At 35.7% G+C, this 24,237-nt stretch overlaps 1 protein-coding gene across 3 annotated transcripts in view; it reads left to right on the top strand.

The window, feature by feature from the left end:
• GLCCI1 (glucocorticoid induced 1) overlaps positions 1-24,237 on the top strand; it is a 119,923-nt gene that overhangs the window by 80,868 nt on the left and 14,818 nt on the right. For 2 of the 3 annotated variants that reach the window (XM_033420607.2, XM_004265552.3), the window contains exons 4-6: positions 9,310-9,426; positions 14,160-14,312; positions 21,766-21,976. In XM_033420607.2, the coding sequence (XP_033276498.1) occupies positions 9,310-9,426; positions 14,160-14,312; positions 21,766-21,976 (481 nt within the window). The remainder of the gene's footprint in view (positions 1-9,309; positions 9,427-14,159; positions 14,313-21,765; positions 21,977-24,237) is intronic. The other variant, XM_033420606.2, reaches the window with a different exon arrangement.

Here is a 24,237-nt window from a genome sequence, read left to right on the forward strand (position 1 = left end):
ACTGTATAGCACAGGAAACTATATTCGATATCCTGTAATAAACCATAATGGAAAAGAATATACAGATATATAACTGAATCACTTTGCTGTATACCAGAAACTAACACATTATAAATCAACTGTACTTCAATTTAAAAATTAAAAATAATTTTTTAAAAGATAGAGGTTGAAAATATGAAAGAGGAGTTAAGAAACAGGAAAATAGACTGAGTAAGGAGTTCCAGAAGGTAAGAATAGTAGGCATCAGGGAAGAGATACTTCTTAAAGGTTGAAAATATGCTAGATTTGGAGAGTGATGTGTCTTCATATTGAAAAAGCCCATCAATTCCACGAAGGATTTTAAACAGGACAAAGAAAAAATTTCCACCCTAGATAAACTGAGTTGTAGGTCAAGGACACACACACACACACACACAGACACACACACACACACACACACACACTTACTCATTCTTGCAATTAGAAAAAAGATTACCTACAAAAAAATGGGAAACAGATTATCAACACATTTGTCAGAAACTAACTGATACCAGTGTACAGTGAGGTTATGGGTTGTGTCCATGTTAAGGAAATGAATTCAAGTGAGACATCATTTTCTTTTATGAAAAGATTACTTTTCCTCCTTTGAATTATGTTTACTGGAGGGATGTTAACCCAACCTTTATTTAGATTTTACAAACCAAACAAATGTTTAAGTGTACTTTTCCATTGGTTAGATATGTGGTTCCCTGTTTACATAACACAATTTAAAATTAATTTATAAAGCATATCTACAGTTTAAGAAGTCTGCTAAGCAAATGATAAGGATTTATTAGTACTTGTCACTTTTTTATTGTTGATGGTGCTTTTATTTTTAATTTTTATTGGAGTATACTTGATTTTACAATGTTGTGTTAGTTTCCGCTGCACAGCAAAGTGAATTAGTTATACATATGCATATATTCACTCTTTTTCAGATTCTTTTCCCATAAGTCATTACAGAGTATTTATCTATTTTATATAGTATAGTGTATATGTCAATCTCAATCTCCCAATTTATCTCTCCCTCCACCCTTCCCCCCTGCCACTGCTTTCTCCCCTGGTAACCGTAAGTTTGTTTTCTACATCTGACTCTATTTCTGTTTTTATGGTACTTGATTTGTATACATTTAATAGAGGTAAAAGAGAAGACAGGTACATTTTAAATATATATTTTAGGATACATTGTCAGCCTGTAGTGGCACTGCATTTGTTCATGGAATAGCAGCAAAGCATAAGACTATATGCTCAATATTGTGTAAAAGCATCTAGAATTTCAAAAGAAAGAGTAGATACAATCTACTTTTTAAAGAGCTTAATTACATATTAGGAAAATCAACTAAGACTTTAAGGGATAATCACAAAAGGACTTAATATTAACTCCCACTATCCTTATTCATTGAGAGAAGTTCATCTCTTGTGTATGGTGCAAAACCAGAAGCTCTTACACACCTATGATTCCTTCAAGTGAACCTGCTTTCCAGTCTCTCGTAACAGTTAAAGCTTCCTACTTATTTCATGGTTGCAGCTACTCCTCTTCTAGCTAGGGCCTACTGCAGGTGAATGACTTCATGGGTGAAGGGATCCCGGAGGCTCCTTTTGTCTTTCTTGCTTACCTCTTTCCTAACTCCACAGCTACGATTTCTGACCCCTCTGGAGTTGGAGCTTGGGGGAGAGAGGGAGAGGTAAGGGGAATAGAAATGTTCCTACTTGACTGGTACTGTTACCAGATACCTGTCAATTAGCTGGGCTTGACAGATTTTTAAAACTGACCTTCTTTTGTAGAGTAATTTCATGGGTTCTTTGGACATCCCTTGTTGCTGCACATCTCTTACCTACACTTCTATCTTACTCTCTCCTTAGCCTCTAGAATTCTAGAAATAACATTCAGTTTCTCAGCTGCTGAGCTCAGTTTACCCTTTTAGGTGGTCCTCTTAAGTAGGACCTAAGACAACCCTCCTATGACTCTCACTTTCAAATTTCCCGAATGGTTACTGGGAAGCTTGCACATTAAAAAAATCTGGTTAATATCTGGGAATTTAGGCTGATTCTAAAGCAAGAGTAAATCTCCATCATCCTAGCTCAACGTTTTCAGTATCTGGGGTGGAGTCAGATTCCAGTCCATCCGGTCTTCTTATCTGTGAGGAACAGTCAGTCCTTCCAAGTTGTTCCATTAAAACTCCTTTCTCTTCATTTGAGGCAAAAGAGGAAGTATACCCTCCACATCTTGGATTTGATTTTTTCCTACTTATAACCTAATAAGTTAGCTTTTTACTATTTCATGGATGCTGGCAGAAGTCATGAGGCTCGTGGTTTAGAAACAATGGACTTTATTATTCACTGCACAGCAGGTATCAAGACTATCGAGTTTGCATTAGTTCCCCTGAACCCCAAGTCCAGTGGGGGTGATGGGGAGGGCCTAAATGGATGCCTACACATATAGTAAGTAGATCACATTATAGGAGAGAAACAGAACTTGGAGAATCCACTGTTTTCATAGTAAGCAGTTAAGTATAAACTACTCTTTATCCCAGAGGGTGATGTTCCCAGAGAGAATATAAGTGATATTACTGTATTGTTGTTTTGACTTTATACTATTTCTGATTTTGATAAAGATAAGTTGCAAAAGGTGAGTTTACTATTCTTAAGTCCTTCAGTGGATAAAAGGAAGAATCATGGATTGCTTCTTTATCTCACCAATAAGCCCTCTTCTTATTAGTGGGATAGTTTTTCTCTAAGTGAAATGATTAGGGAAGTTTCTTGCTTCTGATCAAATAGTGATTAAAAAATATTGTTGTGGTCTTCCTTTTTTAAGAAAAATAAAAGTTTCCTTATAGTTTTAGTAAAAGTATACATTCTGCCCTAATGAAAAAAAATTGTTTTATCATACTATACTAGGGGAAAATTGCAATAATATTTTCTCTGGACCTAAAAAACAACAGTCTGAAGAATTTTTATTTAATTATGTGGTAAAGTCTTTTAAAAATACAAATATTTATCCAATAACTTCTGAGTCCATATTAAACTGAATTGTAAAGATGTTTTATAATATTTTCATTGTTTAAAACTGGATCCAATATGAACAATATTTAAGGTTATTAAACTGCTTATCAAAAAAGAAATATATCATTAAGTTAGTATGTAGTCAGTTAATTGCTTCATCAAATTTATGTTCACCTTTATTGCAGTTTCACATCTTGCAATATCTACAGCATTAAGAAAGGAAGTTACTTGGCGAAGTGGTTGAGATTATGAGCCAATACATAGTGACTGGTAGTTATTTGCGAACATTAACACAGTATTATTTTCAGCAGCCCTGTAGGTAATAGAAAGGGGTTACGAACTAAAGGCTAAAGGACTGGACCTGCCATTTATTAGCTGTGTTACCTTGGGAAAGGTACTTTATTTTTCAAAGTGTTTCCTCATCTGTAAAACAGTTACAATATATCTGTGGAATCTAGTGGGTTTATGGACCAAGTGTTCTTTAAATGTTAGTCTGATATTGTTGTCATCATTCCTCTGTTGACAAATATGCCTTATTGGTAAATACATGTCTATATTAAAAACTATTTTATGGGTATAACAATTGTCCCAAAGCTAGCTATATTTGTGGGAATGGATCTGTGTAAATCTCTCTCTTTGTTACTGGGGGTGGGGGCTTGTGTGAGTCTGCATGTGGGCAAGCATGTCTGTCCGTGGGCATGTGTAAAGGTGATGTGCATGCAGGTGACAACTCCCCGTGCATGTGGATGTGCTTACATATCTGTGTTCTTTATATATGCACGTTTGTGCATACATATGCCTATGTTTGTGCATTTGGATATCAGAGGGCTGAATAAACAGCATTTATTTCATTAGGGTTTCATTAGAAAAACAGGAAAACAACATGAATTATTCATATTTATATTAAACAAAAAGAAGTTTTAAATTTTTATTTTTAGTATTAGAGTAGGTAATGTGTTGCATTTTAAATTCCTTTGAACACTGTCAAAGGATATAATATGTAAAATTTGTTTTTAGACTGCAGAACCTTTCTTTTGAGACATTGATCTTTACAAGCACTAAAGTTTGTCACATATTCTCTTTTTTTCATATAAAAGAGAAATAACAGCTTGAGATTCATAACCTCTGAAACTAGATTTTCAGAAAAATTTGTTGGGTTAATATCTTTAGTAATTGTTTGGGGGCCTTTTTTCTTAACAGTTCAACTACTGTCATTTGTGTATTATTCCCATTTGTATGTCTGTCTTCACTTTTTGTAAGATTTCTTTATCTCCTTATGAGTTATTAACTTGATCCTTTAGGCAATACAGAATAGTGATTAAGAGAGCAGACTCTGGAATTCCACTTCCTAAGTTCATATACATGTTTCACCACTTAACTGTGTGGCTTTCAACAAACTAACCTTCCTACCTCTCAGTTTCCTCACCTATAAAGTGGGGATAATAATAGTACCTATCTCATATGTTTTTATTGAGAAATGAATGAGAGAATTCATATAAATGCATGTGACAAAGTGCCATTCCTGGCGTTAATCAAGCTCTCTTCTCACTTTTTATTTTCCTCTTTCAAAAGCCCCAGGATTCTGCTTCCCTTCCTACTGCAGCCACTTAGTCTGTTTAAGATGTCTCAGTTCCTTGGCCTACTATAGAATTCATTCTGAGAAATATTACCCTCCCTCCCTTTCACTACCTGAGGCAAAAGTACTCAACCAGTCTTTTGAGGCTCAGAGTTTAGTTTTTTTCTGTTTTTATTTTTATTATTATTTTAAATTAATTATTTATTTATTTTTGGCTGCGTTGGGTCTTTGTTGCTGCGCGTGGGCTTTCTCTAGTTGTGACGAGCAGCGGCTACTCTTCGTTGCGGTGCGCGGGCTTCTCATTGCGGTGGCTTCTCATTGCGGAGCATGGGCTCTAGGCGCGGGCTTCAGCAGTTGCGGCACACGGGCTTCAGTAGTTGTGGTTCGTGGGCTCTAGAGCACAGGCTTAGTACTTGTGGTGCACGGGCTTAGTTGCTCCACAGCATGTGGGGTCTTCCTGGACCAGGGCTCGAACCCATGTCCCCTGCATTGGCAGGCAGATTCTTAACCACTGGCCTACCAGGGAAGCCCTTTTTTCCTGTTTTTAAATGTTAACAATAGTGGGGGAAACTAACAGGACAAAAATAGCAAATAAACAAGGGTGATGTTATCACGTTTCCAAAAGTTTACAGTGAAATGTGTTCCTAGTTCTTAGCTTTTCAGTGGGGCCAGTCTCTGATTTTTCTTCATCTAATTCCACAAATATTTTAGTCATTGCTTTGTATTTGTGCTAATTCTTCTCTCTACAATATTATTTCTTCTTTATGACCCAGGCTTACTTAGTCCCTAACTTTTTCAAACTTTGGAGCTCACGTGCCTAGGACCCCTTTCATGTTTAGAGAATGCTCCTATCTCCTTCCCTCTTAATTTTTTTTCTTTAAGCTTCATTGAGATATAATTGACATATAGCATCATATAAGTTTAAGGTATATACAACATAATGATTTGATATATGTATATATTGCAAAGTTATTACCACGAGAAGGTTAGTTAACACATCCATCACCTCAACATTTTTATAATTTTTGTGTATGTGGAGAACTTTTAAGATCTATTTTCATAGCAACTGTCAAATATACTATAGAGTATTATTATCTAGAGTCACTATGCTTTACATTACATCCCCAGAACTTACTCATCTTATAACCAGACGCTTGTACCCTTTTAACCACTCTCACCCATTTTCTGCCCCCCACCAGACCCTGTTCTCTGGTTCTGTGAGTTGGTTTTGGTTTTATTTTTTCAGATTCCATATATGAGTGAGATCATACAGTATTTGCCTTTCTTTGTCTGACTTATTTCACTTAGTATAATACCCTCAAAGTCCATTCTTAATTTTTTCCTTAAGGCCACAGCATTGCTAATGGATATTTAGAAACACAAGTAAGATTCGTCTATAGTTTAAGAAATCCAGTCAGTATAACTTTGGGTTCCCTTTGTAAAGGAAGGTTGTATGGGCATTTCATTGTAGTAACTAGGGTGGGTAGGCCCACCGAAGTGAGGACCAAGAGCTTTGTGTGATGCATTGGAACATGGGATTGATTAGAGAGGTTGTCTTAGGCAGAGGTTTGGAACTACGGATGAGATGGGAGGGGTGTGTGAGTGTAGGGTGGAAATTACAACTCCCTCTGCCCCTTCCTCCCAGAGATGCCTTTGTGTGTCTACTGTCTACTGGTACTGAACTTAGGGAGAAGAGATGGCTTCGGAAGCCCTATATCTTATTTTCATTTTACATGGTTCTTGAGTAAGAGTTGTAATGTTTTGAGTATATATATTAAGATGGGCTTCCTTTTTACTCTGATCTCTTCTAAGTTGTAAACAAAAGCAGAACTATGTTATAATCCAAAGATAAACAGTATTAGGGCTTCCCTGGTGGCGCAGTGGTTGAGAGTCCGCCTGCCGATGCAGGGGACACGGGTTCATGCCCCGGTCTGGGAAGATCCGACATGCCGCGGAGCGGCTGGACCCGTGAGCCATGGCCGCTGAGCCTGCGCGTCGGGAGCCTGTGCTCCGCAACGGGAGAGGCCACAACAGTGCGAGGCCTGCGTACCGCAAAAAAAAAAAAAAAAAAAAAAAAAAAAGATAAACAGTATTGTGTGGAAACTATAAGGTTGCATAGTTTAAGCTGATATTCCAAGCAAAGTAAGGTGTGTACCATTATGTATGCTTTTTGTTTTCAGGGGTTTGGTAAAGCTATTTAGAACAAAAATTTTTCCGGCTTAATATGATATCTCAAAGGCCTTTAAAAAGAGTGATTAGGATTGATCAATTTTCAGATTATTTTTGTTTGTTTATTTTTAAAGATTATTTTTAAAAATTAAAAAGTACAAATTGCTTTGATTAATCTGTAAGCATTATGGGCTCTTCTCTACAAGCTCTTGCCAGTTTTGAAAAACCACTGAAACATCATTAATATTCAGAAAACACTTAATTTTATACCCCTATCCTAATTAAATAACTTGTACAATTTGAAATTCTATTTATTTTTATCATAGAGTATAATCTCTCTTGATTTATAATGATTACCTACTAATTTTGATTCCTTTTCTCATGAAAATTAATGTTCTCTAGAAGAAAACGATGTCATTTCAACAGAGAGCAAGGAACACAAATATTAACATAGATAATCTTATTTATATATCTTTGCAAGGAAATTGTATGGGATGTCCATAAGCTACAAAGAGTTTCAAAAAATTAGAGGATCTTATTTTAAATAAAGGGTATAGATTACTCTTTTAGGTGCTTTATTTTCTTCCATGCTGCTTCTCTTCTGTTTGTAAGTTTCTCCAGCAACCTATATACATTTCCCCTTGACCATTAACAGGCTTTAATAGCAACTATTTTGCTTTTCATTGCTATGGTTATTCCAAGTAAGCATTTTGCTAAACATCTCTTTGAGGAAATCAATATATTTTACACACTTTACTTTGTATTTGCACTTTGCCTAGTAGGTAACATAAAACTGACCTCACTGTATGTGTTCAAGGAGTAACTATTAATTGATTAATGTCATCTTTTCTACAAGGAAAGTAATACCAATATTAAGTAACTTCCCCCAAATTGCTAATGATTCCCTTTGAAAATGCTCAGGTATATTTTACTTCAGGTCTAGCACAGTTTAAGAAGATCATATAGCACCTAAAATATGTTAATAGTTTAATGAATTCCAAGCCATATTGTAGAAATGACTTTTCTCTTAAGCCTTAAGTCTGGGAGTTTTACAGTTCCATTTAGGAGAATACACTCCTAAGTTATATTTGTTTTGAAAAAAGTTGTGTCACTGTAGCCAAGTATCTGTCAATGGAGAAGTGGATAAAGATGTGGTACATACATTCATCAATGAGAAAGAAGGAAATCCTGCCATTTGTAAACAACGTTGATGAACCTTGAGGGCATTATGCTAAGTGAAATAAGTCAGACAAAGAAAGACAAATACTGTATGGTATTACTTGTTTGTGGGATCTAAGAAAAACTAAACTCATAGAAACTGAGCGTAGAGTGGTGGTTGCTAGACTGGAGGGTAAAGGGGAGTGGTCAAAGGGTACATACTTCCAATTATAAGATGAGTAAGTTCAGGGGATCTAATGTACAGAATTTTGATTATAGTTAATAATACTGTATTATATATACTTGAAAGTTGCTAAGAGAGTAAATCTCAAATGTTCTCACCCCCAAAGAGAAATGGTAATTATGTAATGGGATGGAGGTATTAACTTATGCTACAGTGGTGTCATTTTGCAATATATAATAGCATCAAATCAACATGTTGTACAGGGACTTACCCGGTAGTGCAGTGGTTAAGAATCCGCCTGCCAGTGCAGGGGACACAGGTTCAATCCCTGGTCTGTGAAGATCCCACATGCAGCAGAGCAACTAAGCCCATGCGCCACAACTACTGAGCCCACATGCCACAACTACTGAAGCCTGTGCACCCTAGAGCCCATGCACGGCAACAAGGGAAGACACTGCAATGAAAGCCTGCGCGCACTGCAATGAAGAGTAGCCCCCGCTCGCTGCAGCTAGAGAAAGCCCATCTGCAGCAATGAAGACCCAGTGCAGCCAAAAATAAATAAATAAATTTATTTTTTAAAAAAATTGTACACCTTAAACTTACACAATGTTATATGTCATTTATGTTTCAGTAAAGCTGGAAAATAAAGATTTTGTGACTAAGAGTAATATAATAGTAAGATATTAAATACTAACAAGTAACTAATGCTAAATGCCATACGATTTACACCATGGGATTTACAATTTTAAAGTGTTTAGTAATTGGTCTACCAGATCCATTTTGTTTATATAAAATGGGAACTTAAAAACTTAATGAGGTCCCTATATTAAGAGATTGGGTTTGACTTTAATCAATAGGCATGTGAAATACTAGTTTTTCATCTTAGAAAAAGTGTTTAAAGGGGAAGATGTTTCTGGTGTTACAAAGGTAAAATATGAAATAATCTGGGGAAATTTAGTCTATGTATTTACCAACAATATTTAAATCGTATAAGTGAAGCATTTGTAGCATATATTTATTTCTTATTTTCAATAGTTTTAATTATTAAAACTTGGAGAATAAATCACTGTAGTGAAATAGTCTCTTCTTGAAATCTTTGATAAAAATTTTATTTTTTAACATCTAAAATTAAAGAAATAAATACTTAAAGCTTGGTATTCACTTCTGTTCTCTTCTTGCTTCTCATCCCTTCTCCCCAAAGCAGATTGCCAAACTGAGGCAGCAACTACAACGTAGTAAGCAGAGCAGTCGGCACAGTAAAGAGAAGGATCGTCAGTCACCTCTCCATGGCAACCATATAGCAATCAATCACACTCAGGTAGGCTAACTTCTTGTCCAGATTGGAATAATTCCTTTTAAAGGGTTCGTTATAAAGGAGAACCCATCATTTTAGGATTAAAAAAAAATTAATGTAAATCTCTAGCTCTGTTACATTACAATGTTTGTTTTAAGAAGTTTTTGTTTTAGCCATATGTGTAATCTTTTAATAACAGACATAACAGAGTGTAGTGGTCACAAGGATGACTGTTACTGGCCTGGGCTGATATCCTAGCTCATTCACTTACTAAGCAACTCTGGGCATTATCTTATTTAATCTTCCTAATAGTACCTTAACCCATCTCTCTCTGTGTCTCTTGATATATTTTACCCCTATCTGACTTAGGAAGAAATTGAGAATTCGTTTTTTTGTCCTCCCACCCCCACCCCAAACATGTACTCACATCCCCATGGAACAAACTTCGGGTAATGCTATTCTAGGCCAAATTTACTTACAAATATTAATGTAAATTTTAGTAAATAAAATATAGTCAGTATAGCAGGAGAAACCCAAGTAGTATATCAAAAAAATCTAATTAGGGGTTGTTTCACAAATGTAAGGATAATTCAACATTAGGAAATGTATTAGGTTAGTTCATTGCATCAGAAAGTCAAAGTAGATGCTGAATAACATAATAACACTTGATAAAAAGTCAGTATCCATATGTGATAAAAACTTATCCTAAAATAGGACACTTCCTAATGGGACTAACTGCAAATGTAGTTAGATCCTAACAATAAAATACTGGAAGTATTTCTGTTAAAATAAAAGTGAAGTCATAGATGTCTGTAATTATTGATGTTATTTGCTAGTAGTTTAGAGGTTCTAGACAGAGCAGTAAGAAATGTTATCACTGTGCATACGATATTGTTGTATATTTAGAAGATCAAAGTGAATTTACTAAACTATTAAAAAACTAATGATAGGATGGCTAAAATGGAAGATATTGACAATACCAAGTGTTGATAAGGATGTGAGGCAACCAGAACAGCCACACATTGCTGGTGGCAACACAAAATGGTACAGCTACTTTGGAAAGAAGTTTGGCATTTTCTTAAGAAATTAAACATACACTGACCATATAGCCGAGGAATTCCACTCTTTGGTATCTGTCCACAAGAAATAAAAACATATGTCCAGACAGTGACTTGTATATCATTGTTCATGGCAGCAGTATCTATAAGAGTCAAAAAATGGAAGCCAACAAATATCCATGAACTGGTGAATGGATAAACAGCCCTTCATACATCCATATAGTATAATACTATTCAGCAGTAAAAAGGAAGGAACTACTGGTACTTACAACAACATGGTTGAATCTCAAAAACATCATGGCAAGTGAAAGAAGTCAGAAGTAAAAGGCTACATACTATATGATTCATTACATTAAATCCTCAAAAAAGCAAAATGATGCAAAGTATTAGGGGTGGGAATTGACTGTAGAAAAGCCCTAGAGAAATTTTTTGGATGATAGAAGTTTCTAAAATGTGATTATACTGATAACTGGATGACTATATATTTACAAAGCTCAATGAGCTACATACTTAAAATGGGAGGATTTTATTGTATGTCAGTTATACCTCATCAAAGCTGTAAAACAAACATGTAGTTGGCAAGCAAGCCTCAGACATTTCAAGAGAAAATTCACATATGCCTTACTTTTTCTTCTTAATCTGGAAGAATTAATATATTATTCTTATTTTGTTTATTTCAAACACCTTTTCTGTAAGAGCCCAATGCATTTATAGTATATCTATTGACATATTGATTTAACAGAAAAAATTTATACACTTATTCCCAATTTACATTGAATTTTTTGGCATTGTAGTTATGTTTAAAAATAATTATCTTTTGGGCTTCCCTGGTGGCGCAGTGGTTGAGAGTCCGCCTGCCGATGCAGGGGACACGGGTTCATGCCCCAGTCCGGGAAGATCCCACATGCTGCGGAGCGGCTGGGCCCGTGAGCCACGGCCGCTGAGCCTGCGCGTCCGAAGCCTATGCTCCGCAACGGGAGATGCCACAACAGTGAGAGGCCCGCGTACCGCAAAAAAAAAAAAAAAAATTATTATTGTTATTATCTTTTGCTATACCTACTGGAATAGTTGTAGATGAACTATGAAGTCTAGAATGTGCTTTAATATACTCAAAGAACAAAAACAAGTGGATGTTTAGATGAAATAAAGTTAGAAAATGTTGATAAGTTTTGGAACTGGATGACGTGCACCTGAGTGTTCATTATACTATTCTGTTTAATTATATTTATGATTATAATTTTTTACAATAAAAAGGAGAAAAACTGAGAACTTAATGATCAGATAAAATGTAAACATATAAAAATCAGTTGTTTTCTCCTATACTAGTAAAGGTAAACTACTGTTTCCCTCTGCTTATAACATTCCTGACACCAAATGTGTGAGATTTTTTTCCCATACCAACCAATTCTCCGACTCGCCAGACACCAACCAAGTGTCCTCCAATTCAGTTATACCACTAACTACGTGGAGTTAGCACAGACCTCACAGGTGAAGGACTCCGCCCCACAAAACTGCCCCTCTTCAGATGCCAGTTGAAAGGTCCAGATTGTCATTGTACTTTTGACCTACTGGCTATAAAGAAGGGATTCCCACAGTCCCTTCTTCAGGTTCAGTAACTCGTTGTAACTGCTCAAAGAACTCAGGGAAACACATTTCCTTGTTTATTACAAAGGATATAATAACGGATACATACAGATGAACAGCAGGATGAAGAGGTGCACAGGGCAACGTCTGTAAGTAAGTCACGTGCAAGAGCTTCTGCTCGCATGGAGTTGGGGTGTGCCACCCTTCTGGTATATGGATGTGTGTTCACCAACCTGGAAGCTCTCTGAACCCGTAGTGTAGGGATGTTTTGGGAGGCTTCATCACATAGGCATGATTAATTATTAACTCAGTCTCCAGCCCCTCTCCTCACCAGAGGATGAGGGGGATGGGGGTTGGACTGGAAGTTCCAAGATTCTAATCATGGCTTCTTTCTAGTGACCAGCCCCCCCATTTGGAACCTATTCAGGAACCCACCAAGAGTCACCTCATTAGAACAAAAAACTCTTGGTCCTATCTCCCAGGCAATTCCAAGGGATTTAGGAGCTATGTGTCAGGACTGGTGTCAGAAACCAAATATTGGAACAAAAGATGCTCCTAGTGCCCCTGTCCCTCAGGATATTATAAGATTTTAGGAACTCTGTCAGGAACCAGGGGTAGAAACCAAGTACATATTTCTTATTATGTTACAACTAGCAATAACATGTTAGTATATATATAATAAAAAATATAAAATGCCTAGGCTTAAAAGAAATATGCAAACTATAAGACTTTATTGAGGATATGAAATATAAAATAGAGACAAATGGGAAGTCATTCATGCATGGGAAGACTCAATATTTTTCAAATAGTAATTTGCCCAAAATTAACATACAAATTGAGTTCCAATGGAAATGTAAAAGGAATTGTTTTATTACTTTAAAAGTTATTTTCAAAGGTAATATGGAAAAGTAATGCCAGTTAAAAAGAAAATTTGAAAAGGCTTTCCCTATAGGATACCAAAATGCAAAATGTAACTGCTATAAAGTTATAGCAGTTAAAGTGGAGCTCTGTATAGGGATTATCAAGTAACAACTCAAGGAAATCAAATACAGAATCCATAAAGAAATGTTGGGGCAGTTTGATTACTATGTGGGAAAAAATACTATTTCATAACATACACAAAAATAAATCATGGTAGGTTAAATATTTAAATATGAAAAACCATAAAAGTACTGAAAGATATTTCATACTAAAGTAAACAGTAAATGTATGACAAAGAGTTACAACTTTAATATGAAAAAAGCTCATGCATTAATAATGAGACAAAGGACATTCGTGGGCAGCAGTTTACAGATGGCAGGAGCACAGCACTGAGTATGGGAAATATATTATTCATTTAATCAATGACTAGCTGTCTACCTCATTATGAATCATATATATCAACTTTAATCATTCAGAATAAGGTAGAGATCATATACTGTTCTTTTTTACCTTGTTCATCTTTATTTTTCTTATTTCCTTTCTGTTCTTAAAGTTCCTTGAGCATCAAAAGGCTTGTCTTACACTTTGTGGTACCTCTGGCAGGACAGCTATGAGAGGTGGTTAATTTTTGACAACTCCTCCAAAGGACTTTTGAAAGCAACCTTATAGTTGTTAAGTGAGTGTTACTGAACTTAACATGATATTGTTGCCAAACTACTTAGTAATCCAAAAGCCTTTCTTAAATGGTTGATAAAATGGAAATGAAAAATACTAGAAGGTAATCGTCACAGTGCAGGGAACAAATCTTTTGAACACATACACAGGCACAGAGCAGAGCTGAAGTGTCACGTGATACACTTAACTTACATGATTTCAACTATGCTTTTCCAGTAAAAACAAAAAAGAAAAAAAATTAAACAGCGCAGAGGACACTCGATTTCTGCCATTCTACTGGAAAAGTGTGTACAGTTTACAATCGTACCTTTATACTTACATAAAGGATTACTTTGACTCTGTAATTTTTACCTTACTTTGGAACCGAAACTGCTGTATGTGTATCTGAATTTATATTGTATTTGAAATTTCAAAATAACTCTGCTCCTTGAGTTTCTCTTTTAAGATTTACCATGCTCTTTAGTTCTTGATTTCTTTGGCCACAAATAATTTGATAACACCTTATCTTCTGTTTTGTAGGCTACTGGATCAAGATCAGTCCCTACGCCACTATCAAATGTATCAGTGCCAAAATCATCTGTTTCACGTGTGCCCTGCAATGTAGAAGGAATAAGTCCCGAATTAGAAAAGGTATTCATTAAAGAAAATAACGGGAAAGAGGAAGTGTCCAAGGTAAGGTTACATGGGATGTTTGAGTCACTTTTTTCTTTAATATTGTGGACTGTATGTATGTATGAGTACTTCATTCCTTTTTATTGCCAAATAATATTCAATCATACAGATTTTATTATCCAGTCATTAACTGATAAACATTTCCATTGTTTCTACTTTTTGGCTATTATGAGTAATTCTGCTGTGAAGTTTATATACAAGTTTTTGTGTGAACATGATGTTTTCATTTCTGTTGAGTATATACCCATGAGTGGAACTGCTTGTATGGTAACTGTTTAACCTTTTGAGAAACTGCCAGACTACTTTCCAAAGTGGCTGCACTGTACCATGTTACATCTCCCCACTGGCTGTGTATGAAGCTTCCAATTTCTCCATCTTCAGCAACACTTGTAATTATGTGTCTTTTTTATTGTAGCCATTCTAGTGGATGTGAAGTGGTATCTCATCATGGTGTTGACCATTTGTATGTCTTCTTTGGAAAACTGTCTATTTAGATGCTTTGCCCATTTCAAAATTAGGTTGTCTTTTTACTACTGATTGGTAAAGGTCTTTATAAAGTTCTTACCTTCTAGATAAAAATACCTTATTAGATATATGATTTGAAAATATCTCCCATTCTGTGGGTTGTCTTTTCACTTTTCATTTTCTTTTGGGTCATATCTAAAAGATTGCCTAATCTAAGGTCACAGTGATTTATTCTTGTGTTTTCTTCTAAGAGTTTTATGGTTTTAGCTTTCTCTTATATTTAGGTCTCTGATCCATTTGAATTAATCAAAAATACTTTATAAATTACCTCTGTCCCAGAAAAGAAATCTGGACACTCCTGCATATGAACTTATATTTGACCGCATTTTAAAGATATACTCAACAAAAGAAAACATCAAGTAGCATTTGGCTTAATTATCTATCTGATGGTTTTTTAGAACTAAAATATGATTTAATTTATGTCAAATGTGTATCTAATTCCTTCAGATAATGTGTAGATTTTAAAACTGATTTAGAGTTCATCTCAAAATTCACACAGTTCAATTTTATATTTATAAAATTGAAAAAGAAACTTTTTCCAACTCTGAATATTGCTTAGCAGATATAAGCATTAATCACAGTTTATTGTATATACTTCCAAATATGTGTATGTATGCTAATATATACTGAATCACTATATGAAGGTACCATAATTTAAAAGTCCCCTACTGATGGGCATTTAGATTGTTTTCAGTTTTTGTCATCATAAGCAGTGCTTTAGAAAACATAGTGTACTCTTGGCAGACAATTCCCTGGCTGTGAAACTGCTGGGTCAAAGCATTTGCACGTTTTAAATTTTGATGAATATTGCTAAAATTACCATCCCAAAAGGTTGTGCCATTTTACTCTTCCTAGAGTTAAATTTTTATGTTATATTCATTAGGCCAAAAAGGAACCCTTTGGAAATTGTGATGTCTCTTAGCTTAGCTGTGTATACCATTAAAATGTTTCCTTTATACATTAAGTAACATTTAAGAACAGTAATGTAAGGAAGTAAAATTGGTCTAATTTTTTGAGGATGAGATAATCAGACACATATTTGCTAATTCTTTAAGAACTGCTAAGCAAAACTATACTAGAAGATGAAACTTAGTAACATAGTTCTGCTTGAACACACTTTCTTCTCACGTGCACACAGAACATTCTCCAGGATAGATCACGTCTTGGGTCACAAGCCTCAGAAAATTTAAGAAAATTGAAATCATATCAAGCATCTTTTCTGACTACAACACTATGAGACTGGAAATCAGTTACAGGAAAAAAACTGTAAAAAACACAAATACATGGAGGCTAAACAGTACGCTACTAAATAACCAAGAGATCACTGAAGAAATCTAAGAAGAAATTTAAAAATACATAGAAACAAATGACAACAAAAACACAGTGATCCAAAATCACGGGATGCAACAAAAGCACTTCTAAGAGGCAAGTTTATAGCAATTCAATCTCACTTCAAGAACCAAGAAAAATCTCAAATAAACAATCTAACCTTACACCTAAAGCAACTAGAGAAACAAGAACAAAGAAAACCCAGAGTCAGTAGAAGGAAAGAAATCACAAAGATCAGAGAAGAAATAAATGAAATAGAAATGAAGAAAATAATAGCAAAGATCAATGAAACTAAAAGTTGGTTCTTTGAGAAGATAACCAAAATTGATAAACGTTTAGGCAAGACTCATCAAGAAAAAAAGGGAGAGGACGCAGATCAATAAAAATAGAAATGAAAAAGGAGAAATCACAACTGACACTGCAGAAATACAAAGGATTATAAGAGACTACTACAAACAATTATATGCCAATAAAATGGACAAGCTGGAAGAAATGGACAATTCTTGGAAAGGTACAATTTTCCAAGACTGAACCAGGAAGAATTAGAAAATATAAACAGGTAATGAAATTGAAACTGTAATTAAAAATCTTCCAACAAACAAAAGTCCAGGACCAGATGGCTTCTTAGGCAAATTCTATAAAGCATTTAGAGAAGAGCTAACGCTGATCCTTCTCAAACTCTTCCAAAAATTGCAGAGGGCGGAACACTCCCAAATTCATTCTACAAAACCACCATCACCCTGATACCAAAACCAGACAAAGATGTCACAAAGAAAGAAAGATGTCACAAAGAAAGAAAACTGCAGGCCAATATCACTGATGAACGTAGATGCAAAAATCCTCAAAAACATACTAGCAAACAGAATCCAAGAGCACATTAAAAGGATCATACACCATGATCAAGTGGGATTTATCCCAGGAATGCAAGGATTCTTCAGTATATGCAAATCAATCAGTGTGATACACCATATTAACAAATCGAAGGAGAAAAACCATATGGTCATCTCAGTAGACTCAGAAAAAACTTTTGACAAAAGTCAACACCATTTACGATAAAAACTCTCCAGAAAATGGGCATAGAGGGAACCTACCTCAACATAATAAAGGCCATATATGATAAACCCACAGCAAGCATCATACTCAATGGTAAAAAACTGAAAGCATTTCCACTAAGATCAGGAACAAGACAAGGATGTCCACTCTTACTCAACATAGTTTTGAAGTCCTAGCCACGACAATCAGAGAAGAAAAATAAAAGGAATACAGATTGGAAAAGAAGAAGTCAAACTGTCACTGTTTGCAGATGATATGATACTATACATAGAAAATCCTAAAGATGCCACCAGAAAACTACTAGAGCTAATCAATGAATTTGGTAAAGTTGCAGGATACAAAATTAATGCACAGAAATCTCTTGCATTCCTATACACTAACAAGGAAAAATCAGAAAGAGAAATTAAGGAAACAATCCCATTTACCATCGCAACAAAAAGAACAAAATACCTAGGAATAAACCTACCTAAGGAGGCAGAAAACTTGTACTCAGAAAACTATAAAACACTGATGAAAGAAATTAAAGATGACATAAACAGATGGAGAAATGTACCATGTTCTTGGATTGGAAGAATCAATATTGTGAAATGACTATACTACCCAAAGCAATCTACAGATTCAGTGCAATCCCTATCAAACTACCAATGGCATTCTTCACAGAATTAGAACAAAAAATTTTACAATTTGTGTGGAAACACAAAAGACCCCGAATAGCCAAAGCAATCTTGAGAAAGAAAAATGGAGCTGGAGGAATCCCTGACTTCAAACTCTACTACAAAGCTACAGTAATCAAGACAGTATGGTACTGGCACAAAAACAGAAATGTAGATCAATGGTGCAGGATAGAAAGCCCAGAGATAAGCCCACACACATATGGTCACCTAATTTATGACAAAGGAGGCAAGAACATACAATGGAGAAAAGACAGCCTCTTCAATAAGTGGTGATGAGAAAACTGGACAGCTACATGTAAAAGAATGAAATTAGAACACTCCCTAACACCATACACAAAAATAAACTCCAAAAGGATTAAAGACCTAAATGTAGGACCAGACACTATAAAACTCTTAGAGGAAAACATAGGAAAAACACATCTTTTTTGACCCACCTCCTAGAGTAATGAAAATAAAACCAAAAATAAACAAATGGGACCTAATGAAACTTAAAAGCTTTTGCACAGCAAAGGAAACCATAAACAAGAGAAAGAAACAGCTCTCAGAATGGGAGAAAATATTTGCGAATGAAGCAACGGTCAAAGGATTAATCTCTAAAATATACAAACAGCTCATGGAGCTCAATATCGAAAAAACAAACAACCCAATTAAAAAATGGGCAGAAGACCTAAATGGTCATTTCACCAAAGAAGACATACAGATGGCTAAGAAGCATGTGAAAAGATGCTCAGCATCACTAATTATTAGAGAAATGCAAATCAAAACTACAGTGAGGTATCATCTCACACCGGTCAGAATGGCCATCAAAAAATCTACGAACAGTAAATGCTGGAGAGGGTGTGGAGAAAAGGAAACCCTCCTACACTGTTGGTGGGAATGTATATTGATACAGCCACTAGGGAGAACAGTATGGAGGTTCCTTAAAAAACTAAAAATAGAACTACCATATGACCCAGCACTCCCACTACTGGGAATATACCCTGAGAAAACCATAATTCAAAAGGACACATGTACCCCCATGTTCATTGCAGCACTATTTACAATAGCCAGGACATGGAAACAACCTAAACGTCCAATGATAGATGAATGGATAAAGATGTGGTACATATATACAATGGAATATTACTCAGCCATAAAAAGGAATGAAATTGGGTCATTTGCAGAGATGTGGATGGACCTAGAGTCTGTCATACAGAGTGAAGTAAGCCAGAAAGAGAAAAACAAATATGGTATTTTAAGACATATCTGTGCAATCTAGAAAAATGTTACAGATGAACCTATTTGTAGGGTAGGAATAGAGACACCGATATAGAGAATGGACATGTGAACACGGGGGGAAGGGGAAGGTGGGACAAATTGGGAGATTAGGTTTGACAATAAATACACTACCATGTGTAAAATAGATAGCTAGTGGGAACCTGCTGTATAGCACAGGGAGCTCAGCTCGGTGCTCTGTGATGACCTAGATGGATGGGATGGGGCGGGGGGGGGGGGGCGGCGGGAGGGAGGTCCAAGAGGTAGGAGATATAGGTATACATATAGCTGATTCAGTTCATTGTAGAGCAGAAACACAACACTGTAAAGCAATTTTACTCCAATTAAAAAAAAATAACATAGTTCTGCTTTTAAGTAAATCATATTCTAATTTCACAGTAGCCACTTCAGAATTACTCTGGGGTAACCTACACAGTTATAACTAAAATATTAATTTTAAGAATTTTTAGATTTATGATTAAGTGTGCCTCAAAGTTTTAATAAATCAAAATGTCACCATCAGTGAACCTGTCAGTAGCTTCTAAGCCTTTGTATTTCCCATCATTATTTTGTGTAAATGTATAAACTTCTAAAATCTGTTTTGTTATTCTAATTCTTCTGAACCCCCTCCCCAAGAAAACAGAAGTTGGTTAAGGAAATTGATATATATTATCCAGTTAAAGATTCAGAAATGGGAATACAAAGTGATTGTATCAAATAGGACATGAATAAAAGATAACTCAAATTCTTAAACTTTTTTAGTTACAAATTGATACATTATTCTTTTACTAATTACCAATATTGATATTTTATTAAAGCAGCATTTTCCTTGACTTAAATATCTAAGTTTTAAGAAAGACCTCTGTCATTTAACCCTCATATATATTCCAAAATGATCTTTCTTTATGGGTTGTTCTGAAAACCTCACACACCTATCACATAATTTTGTCCAAAAAAACCCCCAAAAACCTGCACCAATGATTTATTCTTAGAATTGTTCATTCTAAAATTTAGTGCAGTGTTGTAATTAAAATCTAAATTTAGTTAAGTAAAAGAAAAATTTTAAATAATAAATAATTTTCTTAGCGTTTGACCAAGTAACTTAATATTTCTTTGGGAATATTTCTTTCCTAAATTGGAAAATTTTACTTTTTTTGTTTGTTGACAAAATTAACTAATATTCCATAATTGAATATTCTCTTTACAGTAGCATGGTCATTGTCAGGTTGTGAAAATGGTATAGTTTTGGTTTAGCAACTCTGCATAGACAGATGAAGTTTTTATTTTAGGTTTTGACCTTCACTTAATTTGTTGTAGAAAAACATTGATATATTTTGAGTCTTGCCTAATTTTATCTTACTTCATTTTCCATCTGACAGTGTTTCTAAAATCTCTGAAATGACAAATCTCAGAGTAATAGCAGTAAACAGTGAAAATAAGTTGTAAATATACTAAGAATATATTGGTTCTTTTTTCCTAGCATTTCAATCTTGTCTATGTAATGACAAAAATACTGTAAATATACAGAATTATATTTGTTGACCTCACTTAGTTAGCAAGATATATCTTTACAGCAGAAGCAGAGTAGAAAGAGTCCACTGCAGCTGAAGCTCTGATGCCATTTAATTGACCATGTCACCAGGAGCTCTAAACTTTTAAGTTCTGGGGGTTTCCCTGGTGGTGCAGTGGTTAAGAATCCGCCTGCCAATGCAGGGGACACGGGTTCGAGCCCTGGTCTGGGAAGATCCCACATGCTGCGGATCAACTAAGCCCGTGCGCCACAACTACTGAGTCTGCGCTCTAGAGCCTGTGCTCCGCAACAAGAGAAGCCACTGCAACCCAGAGTAGCCCTCGCTCACCGCAACTAGAGAAAGCCCGCGCTCAGCAAAGACGACCCAACGCTGCCAAAAATAAATAAATTTATTTAAAAAATAAAATAAACTATAGGTTCTTTATTGGTAAAAACATTGTGCTAATGAGGTCTAGGGTCTTCTCGGGTCAAAAATATATGATTCATATATGATTCTATAATTATAATTTCATTTCTATTTTTTATTTTTGCCACTCAGAACAATGCATTAGAACTAAGCAAAATTCATTAGTAGTCCTACTCAGTTGGATACCAAATTAGAAGAAATGTTCTGAGTTATCTTAATATCCTCCCTTGAGTACTAATAGAATAAACCTTTTATTATAAATTTGGGGTAAACTGCAAAATCTGTTCCTGGCTTGTAAAAAAATAATAATAAGAATGAACAAATGGAAATCCATACCTGTGAATATGAGATTTCTCTTTTTTTATTATCAAGTCAAAGTGACTTCTTGAGCGGTTTGACTAATTCTTAAAGCAAATGTTTATTGAATGTCTGCTGTGTGCCAGACACAGTGCTAGGGATACAGTGTTAAAAGAAGCCCCTGTCCTTGAAGAGTATTACTGGGAGTGCTGACCTAAAGTGACTGGCAGAAATTAAGACACAAGATTGGTATCTTTATTCTCTGAAGAATCAACTATGGTGGCGATAATACTGCAAAATGAAATCAAAAGAAACACCAGTGCTTTCTATATGGATGGAGTATACGAACTGTCACTGACGGTGTGATGGTTGTTGCTCTTCCAGCCTTTGGATATCCCGGATGGTCGGAGAGCCCCCCTCCCTGCTCACTACCGGAGCAGCAGCACTCGCAGCATCGACACGCAGACCCCCTCTGTGCAGGAGCGCAGCAGTAGTTGCAGCAGTCACTCCCCCTGTGTTTCCCCCTTCTGTCCCCCGGAATCCCAGGACGGTAGCCCTTGCTCAACAGAAGATTTACTCTATGATCGTGATAAAGGTGAGAATGAAATCATCCATTTAGAGGGTTTGTTATAAGGCCTTGGTCATTCTACTTTCTTTGTCTTAGACCATTACATCACCTTTTTTGTTTCATTGAATGGTGGGATTGTAAAGGATTGGTTGATCTAGGTTGGTTTGTTCATTGGTTTCATGTACCCCCTTCTTTGTGACTTTCGCAAACATCTTCCATAAATGTGTCAGAGGAGCACAGCGCATGGTTATAACAGCTAATGAAAGCTATAAAATGAATGTGTACAGCTTCACATCATATAACACACAGTTTTTTCCTTGGTATTGTCCAGAGTTAAGGATGTTTATGGTAAAGTTTATGTTCCTCGTGCCTGAGGTTAGATTTCGTATTCAGATTAATTTGGGAGGAAATAATTTCTAAAAAAATCTGTTGGAAGAATGAGTGTATTTTTAACCAAGTGGGATAAAGTTTAAAAAGTACCTGTAGCACATCAGGGAATATATTATGGTATGTAGATGAGTTATTAACTAACACCAATAAGAGTGCAAAACCCGTGGGGTTTCTTATTGCCTGTCAAGCCCTGTCTGCCCATGTCCTCCTGTCTTCGTGTCAGGCACTTGGCTACCACTGTTCACTCTCTTCTTTCAGTTTCTAGCCCCCTCAGACTCAGACATCGAAGGTACTGAAGACTGCCCAGCTTCCACCTTCCTAGCTACTTACAAAGAAACACTGAACTTCCTTTGTGACACATTTATTGCTTTTCACCACAAGAAGATCATAGGCAACACAAATTTTAAAACATGAAAAAATTAAAGTTTATAGAATCTTACAGGATTTTTTTATGGGCCTTGTCCTGACTTGACCCCCAGCCCCCTCAATTTGTTTTATTTTGAGGTATTAATACATTTAAAGTGCCCAAATAGTAAGTGCTAAGCCCCCTGAATTTTTACACACGTATGCACTCATGAAACCACTACCTGGATCAAGATACAGAACATTTTTCGCCTCCCAGAAGGATCCCTAGCCCCCTTCACAGACAGTATCCTTCTCCTCTCCACTTAGAAGTAACCACTGTTGACTTCCATCATCATAGTCTAATTTTTTCCTGTTACTGGATTTCATAGAAATGGATTGATGCAGTGTGTATGCTTTTGGTCTGGCTTCTTTCAGTCATCATTACGCCTGACTCTCTGCTGAGATGTTAGATGGAAGCTACTTTGGACTTTGTCCTCTTTGTGGGTGGATCTCAACAGTTCTCCCCTTTTCACCTTTTCCTTATTGGAAGCCTTGTGAACTCTCTTCCTCCATTAAGGATGTATTGAAAGCAGTACCTTAGTTAGGCATATCTCTCTGCTTCAAGTGGAATGTCGCTATTGTAAAATGCAGACTAGGAAACTTTCATTTTACTGAGGCATCCTACAGCAGTCACTTCCTCGCATTTTTAGTATGGATGTTTCATAGTAAAACAAACAAGAAAACACCTTGCTTCTAGTAGGAGTATTTGTTTTGAAGGTAAATGGAAATGTTAAATAATCATCAATAATCATAAGTTATTGTAGGCTGCAGAGGTGGTATATGGTGAAACAGATCTTGTAAAACCCGTATTTTTTTATTATACCACTAGAAAAGATAAGTGCAGACCACTTTTGCTACTTATTAGCACTTACAGTTGGGTTAAAATTAAAAATAACAGTGATAATAAGGCTAGGCAGTTAATTCAGAAGTTTTGTTTTCTTCTAAGTTTAACACTGTGGATAGCTGAGAGATGCTGAACCAAAAGGGAGATGTATTAGGAAGTTGATAGATGAATTCCATTTTGGTTAGCTGGTTGTGAGATTGTCTTCTTGGCCTCTGCGGGACTATATTCTTTGAGGCAATCTCACAACCAGTTAGAACCACATTATTCATTCATCTGTCCATGGATACTTAGGTTGTTCCCATGTTTTGGCTATTGTGAATAATACTGCAATGAACATGGGAGTGCAGGTATCTCTTCGAGATAGTACAATATTCTGAATTCTGGCTGTTTCTTAGAGAGAAGTTAGACTTTTTCTAAGACTGCTTTTGGTTGTATATTTTTCTCTATGCCCTTCTATTCTTTTATACCAGATATCTGCCTGCATGACACAAGTGTCTTATCTTTCTTCTGTTCCTCTTGTTTGTTTAATGTAAAATGAGAACGTTGGTCCACATCATCTCTAAGGCCAACAGTTTTTCCCCTAATAGTTAAAACAAATTTTGTTCTTAGTAAAACAAGGTGATAATACTTGTTTTCACACCTCATACCA

This window comes from Orcinus orca, chromosome 9 (genome assembly GCF_937001465.1).
Source record: "Orcinus orca chromosome 9, mOrcOrc1.1, whole genome shotgun sequence".
Taxonomy (NCBI): Eukaryota; Metazoa; Chordata; class Mammalia; order Artiodactyla; family Delphinidae; genus Orcinus; species Orcinus orca.